This window comes from Bos grunniens, chromosome 4 (genome assembly GCF_055505025.1).
Source record: "Bos grunniens cultivar Pamir isolate PY7600 chromosome 4, Bosgru_T2T1.0, whole genome shotgun sequence".
Classification (NCBI taxonomy): Eukaryota; Metazoa; Chordata; class Mammalia; order Artiodactyla; family Bovidae; genus Bos; species Bos grunniens.
Window position 1 is genome coordinate 58,131,364 of NC_141168.1, and position 14,779 is coordinate 58,146,142.

Sequence of the window (14,779 nt, forward strand, 5' to 3'; positions counted from 1 at the left end):
GGAGATGATGTGAGGCCAGTAACAACCTCTCCGACCTTCCAATTTTGCATTTGCCAAAATGGTAATAATAGTATCTGTACCCTAGAATGTTACTGAAGAACCAACTGAAATAAGGTATGTGAAATAGTTAGAGAGATTATAAATATATGATGTGAATAATAATTACAATACAGAATATTCCACAAATACATGACATTGTACTAACATAGAAATAATAGCTCTGAATTAGAAAACCTTTAGGGTCTATCATTTATTTTTCAATTACAGACTAATCCCAAGTCATTCACTTAAAACATTTGTAGTTATAAAGTTCACTAACTCTTAAGAAGAAAAAAGAATATCATACCACTCTTTGCTAAAGATTAGAACTTCCTTGGCCTGATTTATATCTGGACTTAAGATTTCATTATCAAAGCTAAGTTGGGAGTCTATTTCATTGAGTTTAGTAAAACATTGTTAATATTCTATTTTTCCTTTTGATTAATAATAAACTCTATCCAGAATTTAATGAATACTACACAAATGACTTAGAAAGGCATATGTTAAATATTTTAATAAAATGTTACATAAAAGTTAAAAGTGAGTCAATAATAATTTACATAAGCAGAAACAATTGTATGTGGGTCAACATGATCTCTCTGATCCTATCTTTCAAAATACATGACTATCAAAATGTAAGTGTCCTTTTCTTAGGTTTACTTTATGTTGGTAACTAGCACAATATTTTTTAAGATTTATAAATATTCATCAAAGGTTATTAGTAAGAAAATACAGAGTGTGCTTCAATAAATCTATGTAAGTATTGTGTTAGATTAACATGTAGCCTAGTACATGTAACTACTATGAAGAAATAAGAACATGTTTTATTATGAGAAAGTACTCATAAGGTAAAGAATAGACTTACCTTTCTAATGATTACAATAAACACAACAAGAACTACTGGAAGCAATAATGTCTTTGTATACCTCAAGGGAGTCTGAAATTCAAAGAAGTATTTCATTAGAGAAGAATGTTATTTCAAATGAAACTGCCAATCATGAACCAAGTGAGTTTTAAAACATGTTAAGAAACTTATGCATTCACCAATCTACCCACTGATTCCCATCATAAAAATGGAGATACATTTTCATAGAAATGAACTTCCCCAAAATGCTGAGTTGAAAACACTAACAGATACAGTTCCCAAACACTTGTAGTGTAAAACGCAACTAGAAAGATTACTATTCACTTTTGCACAGTACTGTTCTAACTAGAGAGCCCAATATTCAATGAGGGTCAGCAGAATGGCATGAGCTTTACTGTGCATTTTATCTGGAATAAAAATCTTTTTTTTTTTTTTTTTAAACTAAAAAAGCCCTACACATTGCAATCCTATACACCTCTCAATAATTTGAGATCACAGTCTCAAACAATTCTCGGCCTGAAATTTCTAAATTGCAATCGATTTGCTCGTTATCAACACATTCCATCACAAAAGTAATCTTTTATCATTACATGAAATTATGCATGCTTTCCTCAATATGTTTATAAACAGAAGGCTAGATTCAACCATATTAAAAATACTGGTACATTTTAATTCTACAAAACATAAGGTAAGTAGCATTTTCTGATTTCTCTCTCCTTAGTCCAATTTTCTCACTTTCTATTCTGTATTAGACAAGCAATTTTGATAATTTATAATAACTATTTTATTATTTCAAAAATTAGACATTTGCTAATAATAACAATAAATATAAGAAAAGTAGTAAGATTGTTTTCTTTAAAAAGGAAGTATTTAAAAAATTGTGTTAAAAATACTTAACAAAGTTTAATAGAGCTCAAACAATTTTAACATTATATTCCAAAAGTTTATTAGTGTGAAGTAAGTCAGAAAGAGAAAAACAAATATCATATATTAATGTATATATGTGCAATCTAGAAAAATGGTATCTAAAAACCCATTTGTAGAGCAGAAATAGAGATGGAGATGTCCAGAACAGACATGTGGACACAGGGGTGCAAGGAAGGGGGAGCAGGGTGAGTTAGGAGATTAGGATTGATGTAATACACCACTATGTATAAAACAGATAGCTGGTGGGGAACCTGCCGTAATAGTGAAGAGAGCTCAGCTCAGTGCTCTGTGGTGATCTAGTGGGGTGGGATTGTCGGGGGAGGTCTTAGAGGGAGGGATATACGTATGCATACAGCTGATTCACTTTTGTGCACAGCAGAAACCAACACAATGTTGCAAAGCACTAATACCTCAATTAAAAAAAAAAAAAACAAATGCAAAGGAAAAAAACCACAGTGAGAGATATGTGTACACGCTTGTTCTATTAGAATTATAAATTCTTTTAATATTTCTCATAATTATTGATTTTATTCTAAGCATAAAAGTTACAGACGCTCATTGTGAGCACTAGAAAACGGAGAAAAAATGAAGCAGACAATTTCACATTTTAATCAGTTATCAGCATTTCCTCCCTGATGGATTGTATATGTTCACATCCTTTGCCCATTTCTGCATAGGTGGGTAGGGGAACAGTGTGGGGCTGTACATTTTTGGTGCTGAGAAAGAGTGAGGGTCCTTGATAATTTTTTATCGATTTGAACACTCCTAAACTAATTAATCTCTAGTTTCCGTGATTTTATCACAAGAATCATCCCAGTTAGTCATTTGATTTTAATTTTTATAACATTTAATGTACAAAACTGTACATATAACAGTTTTAAATTATATGCAGACAAATCTATTAATCATTCTCATATGCATTTTGTACTAATATGAAGTTAAGAAATGTTTCTCAAACTAATTTTTCAAGCTTCATTTATATTTAACACATCAACTGAAATGAAGTTTGGCATATGATACAAAGCTTTAACCTGATTTCCCACCCCAGTTCAATTTTTCAAATAATATTCATGAAACAATGCATCTTTTATCACTTAGCTGTGGTGCTCTTTGCTCTCTTCATTTCATACCAAGTACATACACAAAAACATAGTTAAGTACATACACATGGGGTCTGTCCAGCATTGTTTATTTTTGGCCATAACGTTCCTATTTTGATGTCTTTGTACTTTAAATACTGTTGCTTTCCATTTTCATATCTAAAAGGCAAAGATCTCCCTCACTGGTTTTTACTATCTTTCAATAGTACAATTCAATTAAAATATGACTACTATAGAAAATTTAGAAAACGCAAATTACAAAATAAAGTTAATCACTAATTACCTCTTCACCAGAAAAAAGAAAAGAAAACCGGTGTTAAAATTTTGCTTACACTTTATGTGTGCTAATCATAGCTCAATAAGATCACAGCATGTTGCTTACCCTATTATACATCTTAAGTATCTTTCCATACCAGTATGATACTGCGTTAAATTGTTCCCTCTTCCCACCATGCAGCAGATGCCCTCTCTCTGAACCTGCACTGTGCTCTGTCTCTACAGCACAGTCCCTGTGAAGATACCTATGGAGATGAAGAATGGCCGGCTGGACGTGGCTTTGCCATTTTCTTAAAATTGGCTGAAGCCATGCTATGCCTTAGTAAACTATTTCTTCTGTTACATAACTGATGATTCATACTCTCAAGGCTATGTAGTGGCGTGTTTATTTTCAATAATGTTAAAGGATTTACACTGAGCCCTAATTTCTCTGTTGATGCCTATACTTCCTTTACCATCTCCTTGAAGGAGTCTTGATCTGCTATAGGCATGCATTTTAAAGTTTGGCAAGACACTTTTCCCTATTTTCTTTCAGCAGGCTCAACATTATCACTTGTACACTTTTTATCAGCCATTATGTGTCAAAACCACTTGCCAGAACACAGGAAATGAAGACTGATAAGTCACTGGAGTAAAGAGTCATCTGCCATGTGGCATACTCTCTTCCAACTGGTCTGCGATTCAGTGGCTTGACCCAGTGGGGATCAGGGAAAATGAATGTGTCAGCAGAGGACTGCTGGCCAGTTCCATACACACACAGACACACAGCTTTGAAGAAAAATGTCTCAGAGATAATTAAATATCCTCATAAATCAGGACCACATGGGTGGTGTGTGTATACACACACACACACATACACACACACAAACGGCACATATATATAAATACTGTTGAACCAAACTAGCTCATAAAGTATTATAAAATAGTATTTAATGTGAAACATCTTAAAATATCAACGGTATTTCCTATGTATCTCCTTTCATTCTCACAATATCTGTTTGTAGCATACTACCAGAAACTAGTAAGCTACAGTTCAAAGAATGAGAGTCACTTGCTCAACAACATAAGTAATACTGCAGATTTCTGTCTCACAATCCACTCAACTACTCTCAGATCTCCTTCTAAACACACGAGTACAGTTTTAGAAAGACAAATGTTGTTGGAATGAAAAACCTGTATTCAATGATATTTCAAATCACTGAGATTATTCAAACAAATAATCACAAAGCAAGTGGAAACTGAAAAGCTTGAGAGTTTCACTGAATCAATACTACCCTTGAAAGGAAGCAACTTGAAATGCTTCTGTGTTTACTCATCCTAAAAACTATTGCTAGACTGAATGCATGTTTCTAAATTATCAAAATCAGAAGAAATCATATATTTCATGAGGCTGTGCTAATGTAAACAGGAACATCTTGGTTTAAGCTGCAAGGTTTTCCTTTTCCTTCAAACTGAGATATGAGCACAGAGGTAAGAATCTGAGTAACAGGAGCACCCTTTATGAAAAATGAATGGACCAAAACCTAAGGAAAGAAAAGGATAAATCCCATCTTACCTCCTTCTCCATAAAGTCAAACTCTGCTGCACATGTATACAATAAAGTGTCAAAATCCTTGTAACTGAAGAATTTTGATGTTAATAAGTTGCCAATATGAGCCTAGTAAGGAATAAAGGGTGGCACCATTAGATTATGCCATACATTGCTATAACTCATTTCAATCTTAACAGTACCTAAAAACAGCTTCCATTGCATGGCAGAACTTGCTGTTCTAACACCCGGCTGTTTTTGGACCCTCCAATTTCAGAGTCTCCATTCTTTGGCTGACAAGTGATAGCTCCAACAACACCCTGCCTTCCACGCACCATCAACCACATTCCACAGGCTTTTACCCTTGAGTTTTCCCTGCTCAAGGTGTTAAACCTTGTGAAATACACTACAAGGTATCCAGTGGGCTTGGTAACATCCAGCAATCACAAAGGGACATCATGTTTTTGAGTATAGAAAAACAAACATAATTCAGAATTTCTGAAAGGCAGACTGAAAAGACTTTTTGAAAGAAGCAGACAACAGGCAGACCTTGGAATAAAACACACCTTTTGACTGACAGTTAGCATCTGTCTATTCTTCACATATCACCAAGTTCATACTTACATCACCTCACTTACTTCCCACAACGAGCCACATGAGGAAGCTAGAATTATTTTCATTTAACAAATGAGAAAACATTTGCCAAAGTTTCAATTCATTATTGTCTAAAAGAGCAAGAACCGTAGGAAAGGGGATAAATTATACCCAAAGCAAATCATGACTAAAACGCTAAACAATACATAAACGAAGTGTTGGGGGGTGGTTGGGGAGTGAATAGGAACTCAGTGGCGATGGGATATCCTGAAGAATCTCAAATGCTGTGTCTTGTAGGGAAGAAATGTATGCTAATAAGTTTAAGAAACCAATAGGGAGAATACCTTGGCCTAAAAGTACGCAATGCATATGCAAACCACCAATCCAAGGAAAGGGAAAAGAATCTAAAAGGAAAGCAAAATGGTTGGAAAATCTCAATAAAATGAAAGAAAGAAGTCCCAAAATAATGATAACTGCCATAAATGTGAAGACCTTAAGTTCACTAATTAAAGACAGATGCTCAATTAGAGTTAAGGGAAAAAATTCAGTATCATGTTTGCAGAAAGGCTAAAAGCAGAAAAAGAGAACAAGATATACCAGATACAATGAACCACAGAAACCTGCATTAGCAAATGTATGTCTCACAAAACTAAATTCAAACAAAAACACATGAAAAAGACAACAAATGACATTATATGCTGATAAAACAAATAACAAAGCAAGATTATACATATCATAAACATCTTTTCACTGAATGGTATAGATTCAAAGTATATAAAAGCACAACTGGAAAAGTCTCTAGGAAGAAAAAATAAGTTCACAATATTTGTTGGTTATGTGAATTTATTTCTACAATGCAAATTATTTTTTTCTAATCACAAATGCAGCAAAACTGGAAAACAATAACTAAGAAAGACTTTAAAAGTCCTTTCAGCTAGAAACTGAATAACATAAAACTTATCTTTGGGTTAAAAAAGAAAATCACAAAATAGTTCACTTGTAAGATGCAAAAAAGGTACTACTTATAGGGAAATTTATAGATTTGAAATGTGTTTATCATAATATAAGAGAAGTGAAAACAAAAGAGCCAAGCACTTTCCCTCAAGCATCAGAAAAAGGTTCAGAGCAATCCCAAAGAAATAAGAATAAAGGAAATGAGGATGAGAGATTTCAGTTACAAAGAAAAATACAATAAAATCAAAGAGGAGTTTTTAAAAAGTGGTACTTTGGAAATATTAATATAATAAATAGCAAGTAGAAAACATAGCAAAAAATAAAAGCACTTCTTTATAGATTAATATAATATTGATTCTAAATCCAAAGAAGGAAAATTAAAGAACATAAAAGACAATTTCACATACATGTAAAAAATTTCAATAAGAATTTTTTCACTATCTGAATCCTATAATAATTTTTAAAAAACATGATCCATTTGATGATATATATGAAATGGGTGAGTTTCTACTAAAGATGTAAACTACCAGTAACTTCCTGAAGACAGTGGATTTGTAGTAGAAAATCTTCCCATGAACAAAACTTCAGATCCTGAGGGCTTCATGGTCAAATTCTAACAAACATTTAAGGAAGAAATAATATAAATTCTATATAAATTCTCACTGAAAACAGGAGATTGAACATTTTCCAATAATTTTAGCAAGCACAGCATTACTTTGAAACCAAAACCAGGCAAAAACATCATCCCCTGGATGCATTCAATTGCCAGGCCCAGAGCAGGTACACTGAATGACTGAATAAATGCATTTTAGGCTATGCTTTTAAACTTTTAAAATATCTTTCCACAGATTGTAGACTACCCCTTTAATAGTCCAGTGGTTCTCAATCTTTTTTAAGCAAACAATTCTGTTGTTCATATGAAAACCTGTATAGATGTCCACTATGTAAGAGATTAAAGCTAGACTATCCTGGATGCAAAGAGCCTGTGAAGTCCCACAACTTCACAGAACTCAGTTTCAAAATCACAACTTAAATCTATTACAGGAGCAAGAAAGACAGTGAATTAAAATAAATTACAGAAAAAAAAAAAAAGTGTGGTTTACGTTACTCTTTGCACGTTGGTCAGTGTCCTCTTTTAAGTAATGTGCTCACCAAAATATCAAAATAAAATAGACAAATTACAGATAGGGTGAATCTTTTGCAATTATAAAACAGACTTCTTCTCATCTTATTATCTCTCCTACCCAAATACCAAAGAAAGTAAAACCAATAACAAAAATAAAAATGTCTCTCGCAAGACTGACTTGGATTAAATCATCTATAAAAGCTTATAAATAAACCTTTCATAAGCACTAATCAGAAAACTGGAAGAAAAAAAAGAATGAGTCTATAATACAATTTATTATTTAAGAGGCTCTGAAGGTGGTGTCTTTGTCTGTTGCAAAAGGGGATTATAAAGAAACCAGAGGAAAATAACTGCATAGGTTTTAAAATTTGAGCTTAAGACTCTAGAGCTTTCTTTAAAATTTTAAAACCTTTGTGATCTAGAAAAACCAATAAGAGACTGTGTCAAAAATTAATTTTGAAGAATAGACTATATATTTAGTCACATTTACTTTCTATTAGATAGATAAAATAACAGGTGAATAGACCCCACCTTAAAATTTAGATTAAATAGTGGTACTTGGCAACTCTAATAATTCATTCTAAGCCTGTTTACTTCAAGTCTTTCAAGTTTAAGCAAAAATATACTTACATCATCTGCAATACCAAAGATTTTAGATGTCAAATACTTTAGTATGACAGTTCCAAATAACCAAAAACATCCTTGGATAACCTACAAAAGAAAAATATAGCAAAACAAAACTAAACCAATGCATCATACAGCCACTGCATAGACATAGCCTAGGAAGAAAAAATAAATGCTTTAATCACATGTGAAGTAATTATTGCTACAGCCAAGAGAAAATGCTGAAACACATGCACCTTAAAATAAAGAATGTTACTTCAAAATCAAGGGCTGTCACCAGAAAGAAAAATATATACAATCTTCTTATCAAAGTTAATATTTTAGAGGAGATTTACACAGCAATTGCAGTTAAATTCCCCTTCTACTAAAAGTTTCTTACACATGTACTGCTCCTCAGAAAAAGCACAGGTAATAAAATACAAAAATTGAAATTCTTTAACTACCTATCCAATATTAATCTTGCTTCATGAAGAGAGTAATTTGGCACATTAAAATTGAGCCCTAATATGTTATAAAACTGTTAGACTTCCTGCATTATATAGATCAATTCCTTGAAAGTAAAACATAAAACCAATGATATATTTTAGAGAAGGAAGAATGTATACATTCAAATAGATTGATTCTTACCCATAAACTAAGTTCAGATACATTTATTTTCAGGAAATATGGTTTCATTGCCAGTAAACCCTGCATGGAGAAAATAACATAGCATAAAGTTAACAATTACAGACACAAATTCAGGTACCAAAAAAATACTTATAAATAACACGACCCTCAAAATCTAAAATTTAGCACAATTTTCATTGTTTCACATAGAATCAATACAAGCTTATTCGATTTCAAGAAGCCCTGTTTTGTCCAGAATATTTTAAGTCAATTAGTCACTTTGTAAAGTTAGAATAAAAATCTCTATATGTAAATTTCTATAATTGACTTCTATGGCTGGTTCTGATTTACCTAAGAACCAAGAAATATATAATAATTTCCGAACTTTAGATAGGTGTCTTATAAGATTTTCATTAAGTTAAAATATTACTAACTCCTTGAATAAACTATAAATGAGTTTTTGATGAACCAACTAAATACTTCTCAACCAAATCTGATTTCTTTCCAGATACATAACAAACTTCCAAAGCATAGTATCTATAAAGATCTAAATCTACTTCCAACTTGGCAAAAATATAGTTAGAGATTGAAACATAAATACATGAACCCAAATTAAATCTTTTCAGAAGTTTCTGAATATCTGAGAATGCAAAATGTGTTACAATTAAGGTTTCAAAGTGATAACTAAAAATAGACATGTTTATAGTTAAATATACATTTATAGTTAAATATACAAAAACATGCTACATTTTGTACCTGTTGCCATCATTTATTTTTATACATCAAAATATTGTTACATGAAATATGCATAATGCTTAATCTATACCTGAGAGACAGCTCAATATCAAGCACCCAGTAGGAAGCCTAACACACTGTAGGTGTTCAACAGAACTGAAGAGAATTTCCTGCAACATGTACTTAAGATTGAATTTATTGATAGGCAATCTTCCATTCAATGGCTTTCCTGTACACAAGTACCAACAGTCATGTACTTCACCCTGAGTAATACAAGGACTTCTCCGTGTACGCATGTAAATACAGAATTGGGTCCACTGTCACATTTCCTAATTACAAGCAGAATTCACGACTGTAAGAACTATCAGTAATAGCAAAGCACAGCAATTCAGTTAATGAGGGGTGTTTTTTAGTCATGATTGAACAAAGCATCAACCACATGCTAATTGCTCATTTCTGTGCTGGAGTATACTCAAGTCACACAACCTGAAAGGGATGGTGGTCTAGACTGGGAAGAGGCATTTGGAAAACAGAATCTTTAAAAAAAATTTACTTGTAAAATTGGACAAAGAAATAGCAGATTCCAAATTTGTTAATGGGTTCTAGAAATCAAGAAAGACAAAATGATCTGACTTACTTAAATGACTATTCAAGAAGTAGAATATATTTCAGTTAAGACAGTGCAATATGCTTTCATCTCCAAGAAACCAGTCTAAAACTAAAGCACATGTATGTTAAACATAAGGAATATTTTCTTTCCTCTTAGGTATGCAAAACATTGTAACAGAGAAATCCATTGACAAAAAAAAAAGGAGTAACCACCTCTGCAGTCTTTAAATTTAGAGAGACATATTATATTTAGAAAGTCATTCTAACAAAAGTGGCAGAAGGTTTTAGATGACCTGTTACCCTAATTCCGTAAGACTGTCTCTCCATAATCTACATCTGCTCTTAATGATCTAGAAAAATATAACTGAACCATTACCTGATTTAAATTATCTGAATAAGTCATACAAATAGACATGAAGGGAAAAAACTAAACAAACAAGTCCTCAAGCCTCTCTCTGATCACAGTGGAACAAGAAGGAGAGACTGCTGTGAGATGCCAAAACGAGGAAAGGGGGTGACAGAGTGGGGAAAGAAGAGAACAAACTCTGAAACGAGGGGAGAAAACAAGAAAAAGAGGAGAGCATAGAAATCATTCTAAAATAAACCCTGGGCCAAAATTTAGGTGACATAAAAGATTAGAGAGAAAGGACAGATTGAGAGTACAAAGCAAAGCACTATGTTTTCAGGCATTAATTTTTGCTGTGTTTCTTTGGAAGTGAGAACTTAAATACATTATCACATTATATGTATTTAGTAAGACACTTGAAACAGTTCTTGAAAGATAATCCCTCATGAATCTCAAGCCAATGATAAACTGGTAAACCATTAGTTTCAAAAACAGACATTTACTTAAGGAACACTTACCCAAATAATTACCAAAGAGGAAGCATAATAAGAAGTTAGTAACATTGAGTTTCCAAACATCAAAACAAAACAAAGTGCAAGAGAAATCTGAAAAAATCCAAGAAAAATATAATTAACATACAGAAAACCAAAAAAATGATTTTTACTCTGAAAACTGCACATGCCCATGATAAACAAAATTTGAACCATTCAAAAGGGAATATACAAGTAAAAGAGCCCGCATTCTATGCCCCACTTCAAAACCCCAGAAATCACCACCACCACCAATTCCCTGTGCATACTTACATTCACATATACAACTTCTAGTTTATAACTTTTTAAAACCACAAATGAAAAGTTGGCCCAGAAGCTATGCTACTGCTTGCTTTTACTCTTAGTTTGTTTCAAAGAGCTGTACATATCAATTTAAACCAATTTAATTCATTCTGTTGAATAACTGAAAAAAGTACTCTACTCTTGAGATACGCTATAATTTATGCAACCAGTACTCTGAATACTTAAGTGCTTTCCAATTTTGTCTTGCTGTTAGTTTTGTTTTTCCTATTATAAACACTGCTGAGAAAACATCCTTATGTATCCATCTTATATATTAGTACATGTCAACACATTTATGGGATGAATTACTATCATGGGTCAAGGATACAAACATTTTAAAATTTGAGAAAATACTGACAAATTTCCATACAAAAATATCATACTCTCCACCAGTAGGGTATGAGAGTTCCTGCCGATACACACTCCTACCAATATCATGTATTATTCTTTTTAAATATCTGCCAATCTAACAAAAAAAAAAGGTTGCTTCATTGTTTCATTTTTTTCTATGCACCTTTCCATTCTTAGGGATGAGACATACAGCTTCTTTTCTTCTATTTACTACTTACATTGTTTTGTGTGTGTATGAATTTCCTACTCCTAATGTCCATTTTTCTATTGGGTTTTTGTATTTTCTTAAGCACTCCTTCATATATTATACAGCATGGCCCCTTGCAAAGCAAACATATTACAAATATTTTCCCAGTTCATTTTTATCTTTGTTTGTGATATTTATTATAACTGTTTCCTAAATTTTTACATTAGTCAGTTTATCATTCATTTCCTGTAAGACTTGAGAATTTACCTCCATTATAAGAAAAGCCTTTAAAAATAAAATAATCCATGCTTTCTTTCAGTGGTTTTATTTTTGATCCACATACATAAAATTTATATAAAAATTTTATAATCAGCCTAAATTTGAAAAAGACATTTGTATTAAAATTGCTTTATCCTATAATGTACATTACACTATATTTTAGCTACATCTGCCCACTATCAAATCTTTAGATTTGAAAATAGTACACATTGTTTCCATTTCTTTAAGTCTTCTTTTATATATATCAAGGGTGTAAAGTTTTCTTTATATAGATCCTGCCTATTAAGTTTATTTCAAAGTATATTATCTGTGTTGCTATTATATCAGAAATCTTTTCATATTTTCTGATTTTTTATATTTAGAAAAATTATGTTAAGTATGAATAAATGAATATAAACTTCCATTGTTTCTAGTAGTAATTACTTTATTAATTTGGGTTTTTTACGTATTCAGAAGTATATCAATTACAAACAATGATATTTTTATATCTTCCCTTTCTATTCGAGACTCTTATTTTTTAGTCAGTTGTATTAGTTAATACTTATGCAACAATGTTAAGAGCGGCAGAAGACATATTTCTTAAATTTCTGGCATTAATGGGAATAGTTTTATTGATTCATCATGTTGCATGATACTAGCTTTTGGCTTAAAGTACATGTATGTATCAAAAGTTCAATGGAACACCCATCTATTTTCATTTAATTAAGATCTTAAAAATCAGAAACAGATGTTGACTTTATCAAATGCTATTATAATATCAAAGGAAAAGGTGTTCAATATCATTAGTAAATGCAAATCAAAACCACAATGAGACACTACCTCATAATCTCACACCTGTTAGAAAGACCATTATCAAAAAGCCAAGATATAAGTACTGGTGAGGATGTTGAGAATAAAAAGCCCTTTTCCCCACTATTGGTGAGTTGGTACACTATGGAGGACAGTATGGAAGTTCCTTAAGAAATTAAAACTATGATAGAACTATCATATGACCCAGAAAACCCACCCCTGGCATATACCCAAAGGAAACAAAAACAGGATCTCCAAGAGATATGTGCACTCCCATGTCCACTGCAGCATTATTCACAATGGCCAAGACATGGAAATAGCCTAAGTTTCCACTGATGGATGAATGGATATGGAAAATGTGGCATATACACAATAGACCAAAACTCAGCCATAAAAAAGAAGTCCCTGCCATTTGCATCAGCATGGATGGACCCTGAGAACATTTATGCCACGTGAAATAACCCATTCAGGAAAAGACAAATACCACATGATTCCACTTATATGAGATACCTAGAGTAGTTAAAAGTATAAACATAGGAAGCAGAATGAGGGTTTCCAGGGCACTGGGGGGACATGAGGGGAAGGAGTATAGGAAGTTATAACTTTATAAGGTATAGAGCTTCATTTTGCAAGATTAAGAGTTGTGGAAATAGATGGTGGTGATGTTTGCACAACAATAAGAATGTACTTAATACCACTGATGTGTACACCTAAAACAATTAAGATGGTAAAGTTTATGTGTATGATATTATTTTATCATAATAAAAAATGGAAAAAATTCATTTTGGAGGAAATTTCATATTTTTTTCCTTTATGTAACTATGGAGATTTAGGAGTTTGTAAAGCAAAGATAGCCCATAGTATGTAACTGATTCCATAGTCAGTAAGTGACATGATAAAGCATATATCATTTACCCAAGATAGGTTCTACTATAAACTAAGCCTGTGTCATATTAGTACTTTTAAAACTGTAACTTTAAGTCAAAGTCCTCATCCATAGCTGCTTATACAGACTAAGGGCTTAACACTTATTCTAATTTTTACTGCAATATAGAAAAAGCATATTAAACACTTTGGGGGAAAAAAATCAAGTGTGAAAAAGGATAAGTACTCTCTAATCCCATTCATGCACAGATTTGAAACCCTAACAAAATAATAGTAAATGAATCCAGGAATATATAGTTTTGCTTAGCTCAGAAAAGCAAGGTTGCTTAATGTAGAAAATCAATCAATGTAATTCTTCATAGCAACATATTAAAGAGGAAAATATACACAGGATCTCTAGACAGATGTAGAAAAGCATTTGATGAAACAGCCTTTCTGATTTCTTCAAAAAAGTACTCAAAGCATAATGAGAACAAAGGACAAAGAAGCCAGCAGAAAGTAGCCGGTCAAATCAGGAACAATGCAAGCATCAAAATTAATAATGAAAGTAGTGGATTACACTGTAGTGAATAAAACAAATGACGTTTTTTCTTGAACATAAGAGAGAAACTGATGAAAATTTTGAATAGGAATGACACAAAGAGAAAAGACAAAGGGCCTATAAACATACCAAAACACGTTCAACTTTACTGAAAACCAGACAAAAATGTAAATTAAGGTCATAAGATACCATTTTATATTCTCCAGATTGACAAAATTAAAAAAGAAAAAAAGATACCGAATAACAAGGACTGTTACATGTTATTGTTCAAAGTAGTCTAATCACTTTTGAAAAGCAATGTAATATTAAATTGTGAAACTGAACATGCATTTAATTTACCACCTAAAAATTCTACTACAAGGTAAATAGCTTAGAGAAATTCTATATTTATGTCCCAGGAGGTATGTGGAAATAAGTACTATTCATAAAAGGAAAAAGAGAGGAAAAAAAATCTAAACATCTTTCAATAAGAACATGGATAAATAAATTGTGCTTAATTTATACAATAAGAAACATAAAGAAAATGCCCGAACTCCAGTAACATACAAATCTCAGAAATCTGAGTGAAAACATATTTCACACAAA

The 14,779-nt window shown here is 32.1% G+C and overlaps 1 protein-coding gene across 2 annotated transcripts in view; it reads right to left on the minus strand.

The window, feature by feature from the left end:
• DPY19L1 (dpy-19 like C-mannosyltransferase 1) overlaps positions 1 to 14,779 on the minus strand; it is a 92,984-nt gene that overhangs the window by 20,368 nt on the left and 57,837 nt on the right. For both annotated transcript variants that reach the window (XM_086396523.1, XM_086396522.1), the window contains exons 11-15: positions 10,848 to 10,934; positions 8,661 to 8,720; positions 8,040 to 8,120; positions 4,763 to 4,864; positions 905 to 976 (exon numbers count right to left, since the gene is read on the minus strand). In XM_086396523.1, coding sequence (XP_086252649.1) covers positions 905 to 976; positions 4,763 to 4,864; positions 8,040 to 8,120; positions 8,661 to 8,720; positions 10,848 to 10,934 — 402 coding nt within the window. The remainder of the gene's footprint in view (positions 1 to 904; positions 977 to 4,762; positions 4,865 to 8,039; positions 8,121 to 8,660; positions 8,721 to 10,847; positions 10,935 to 14,779) is intronic.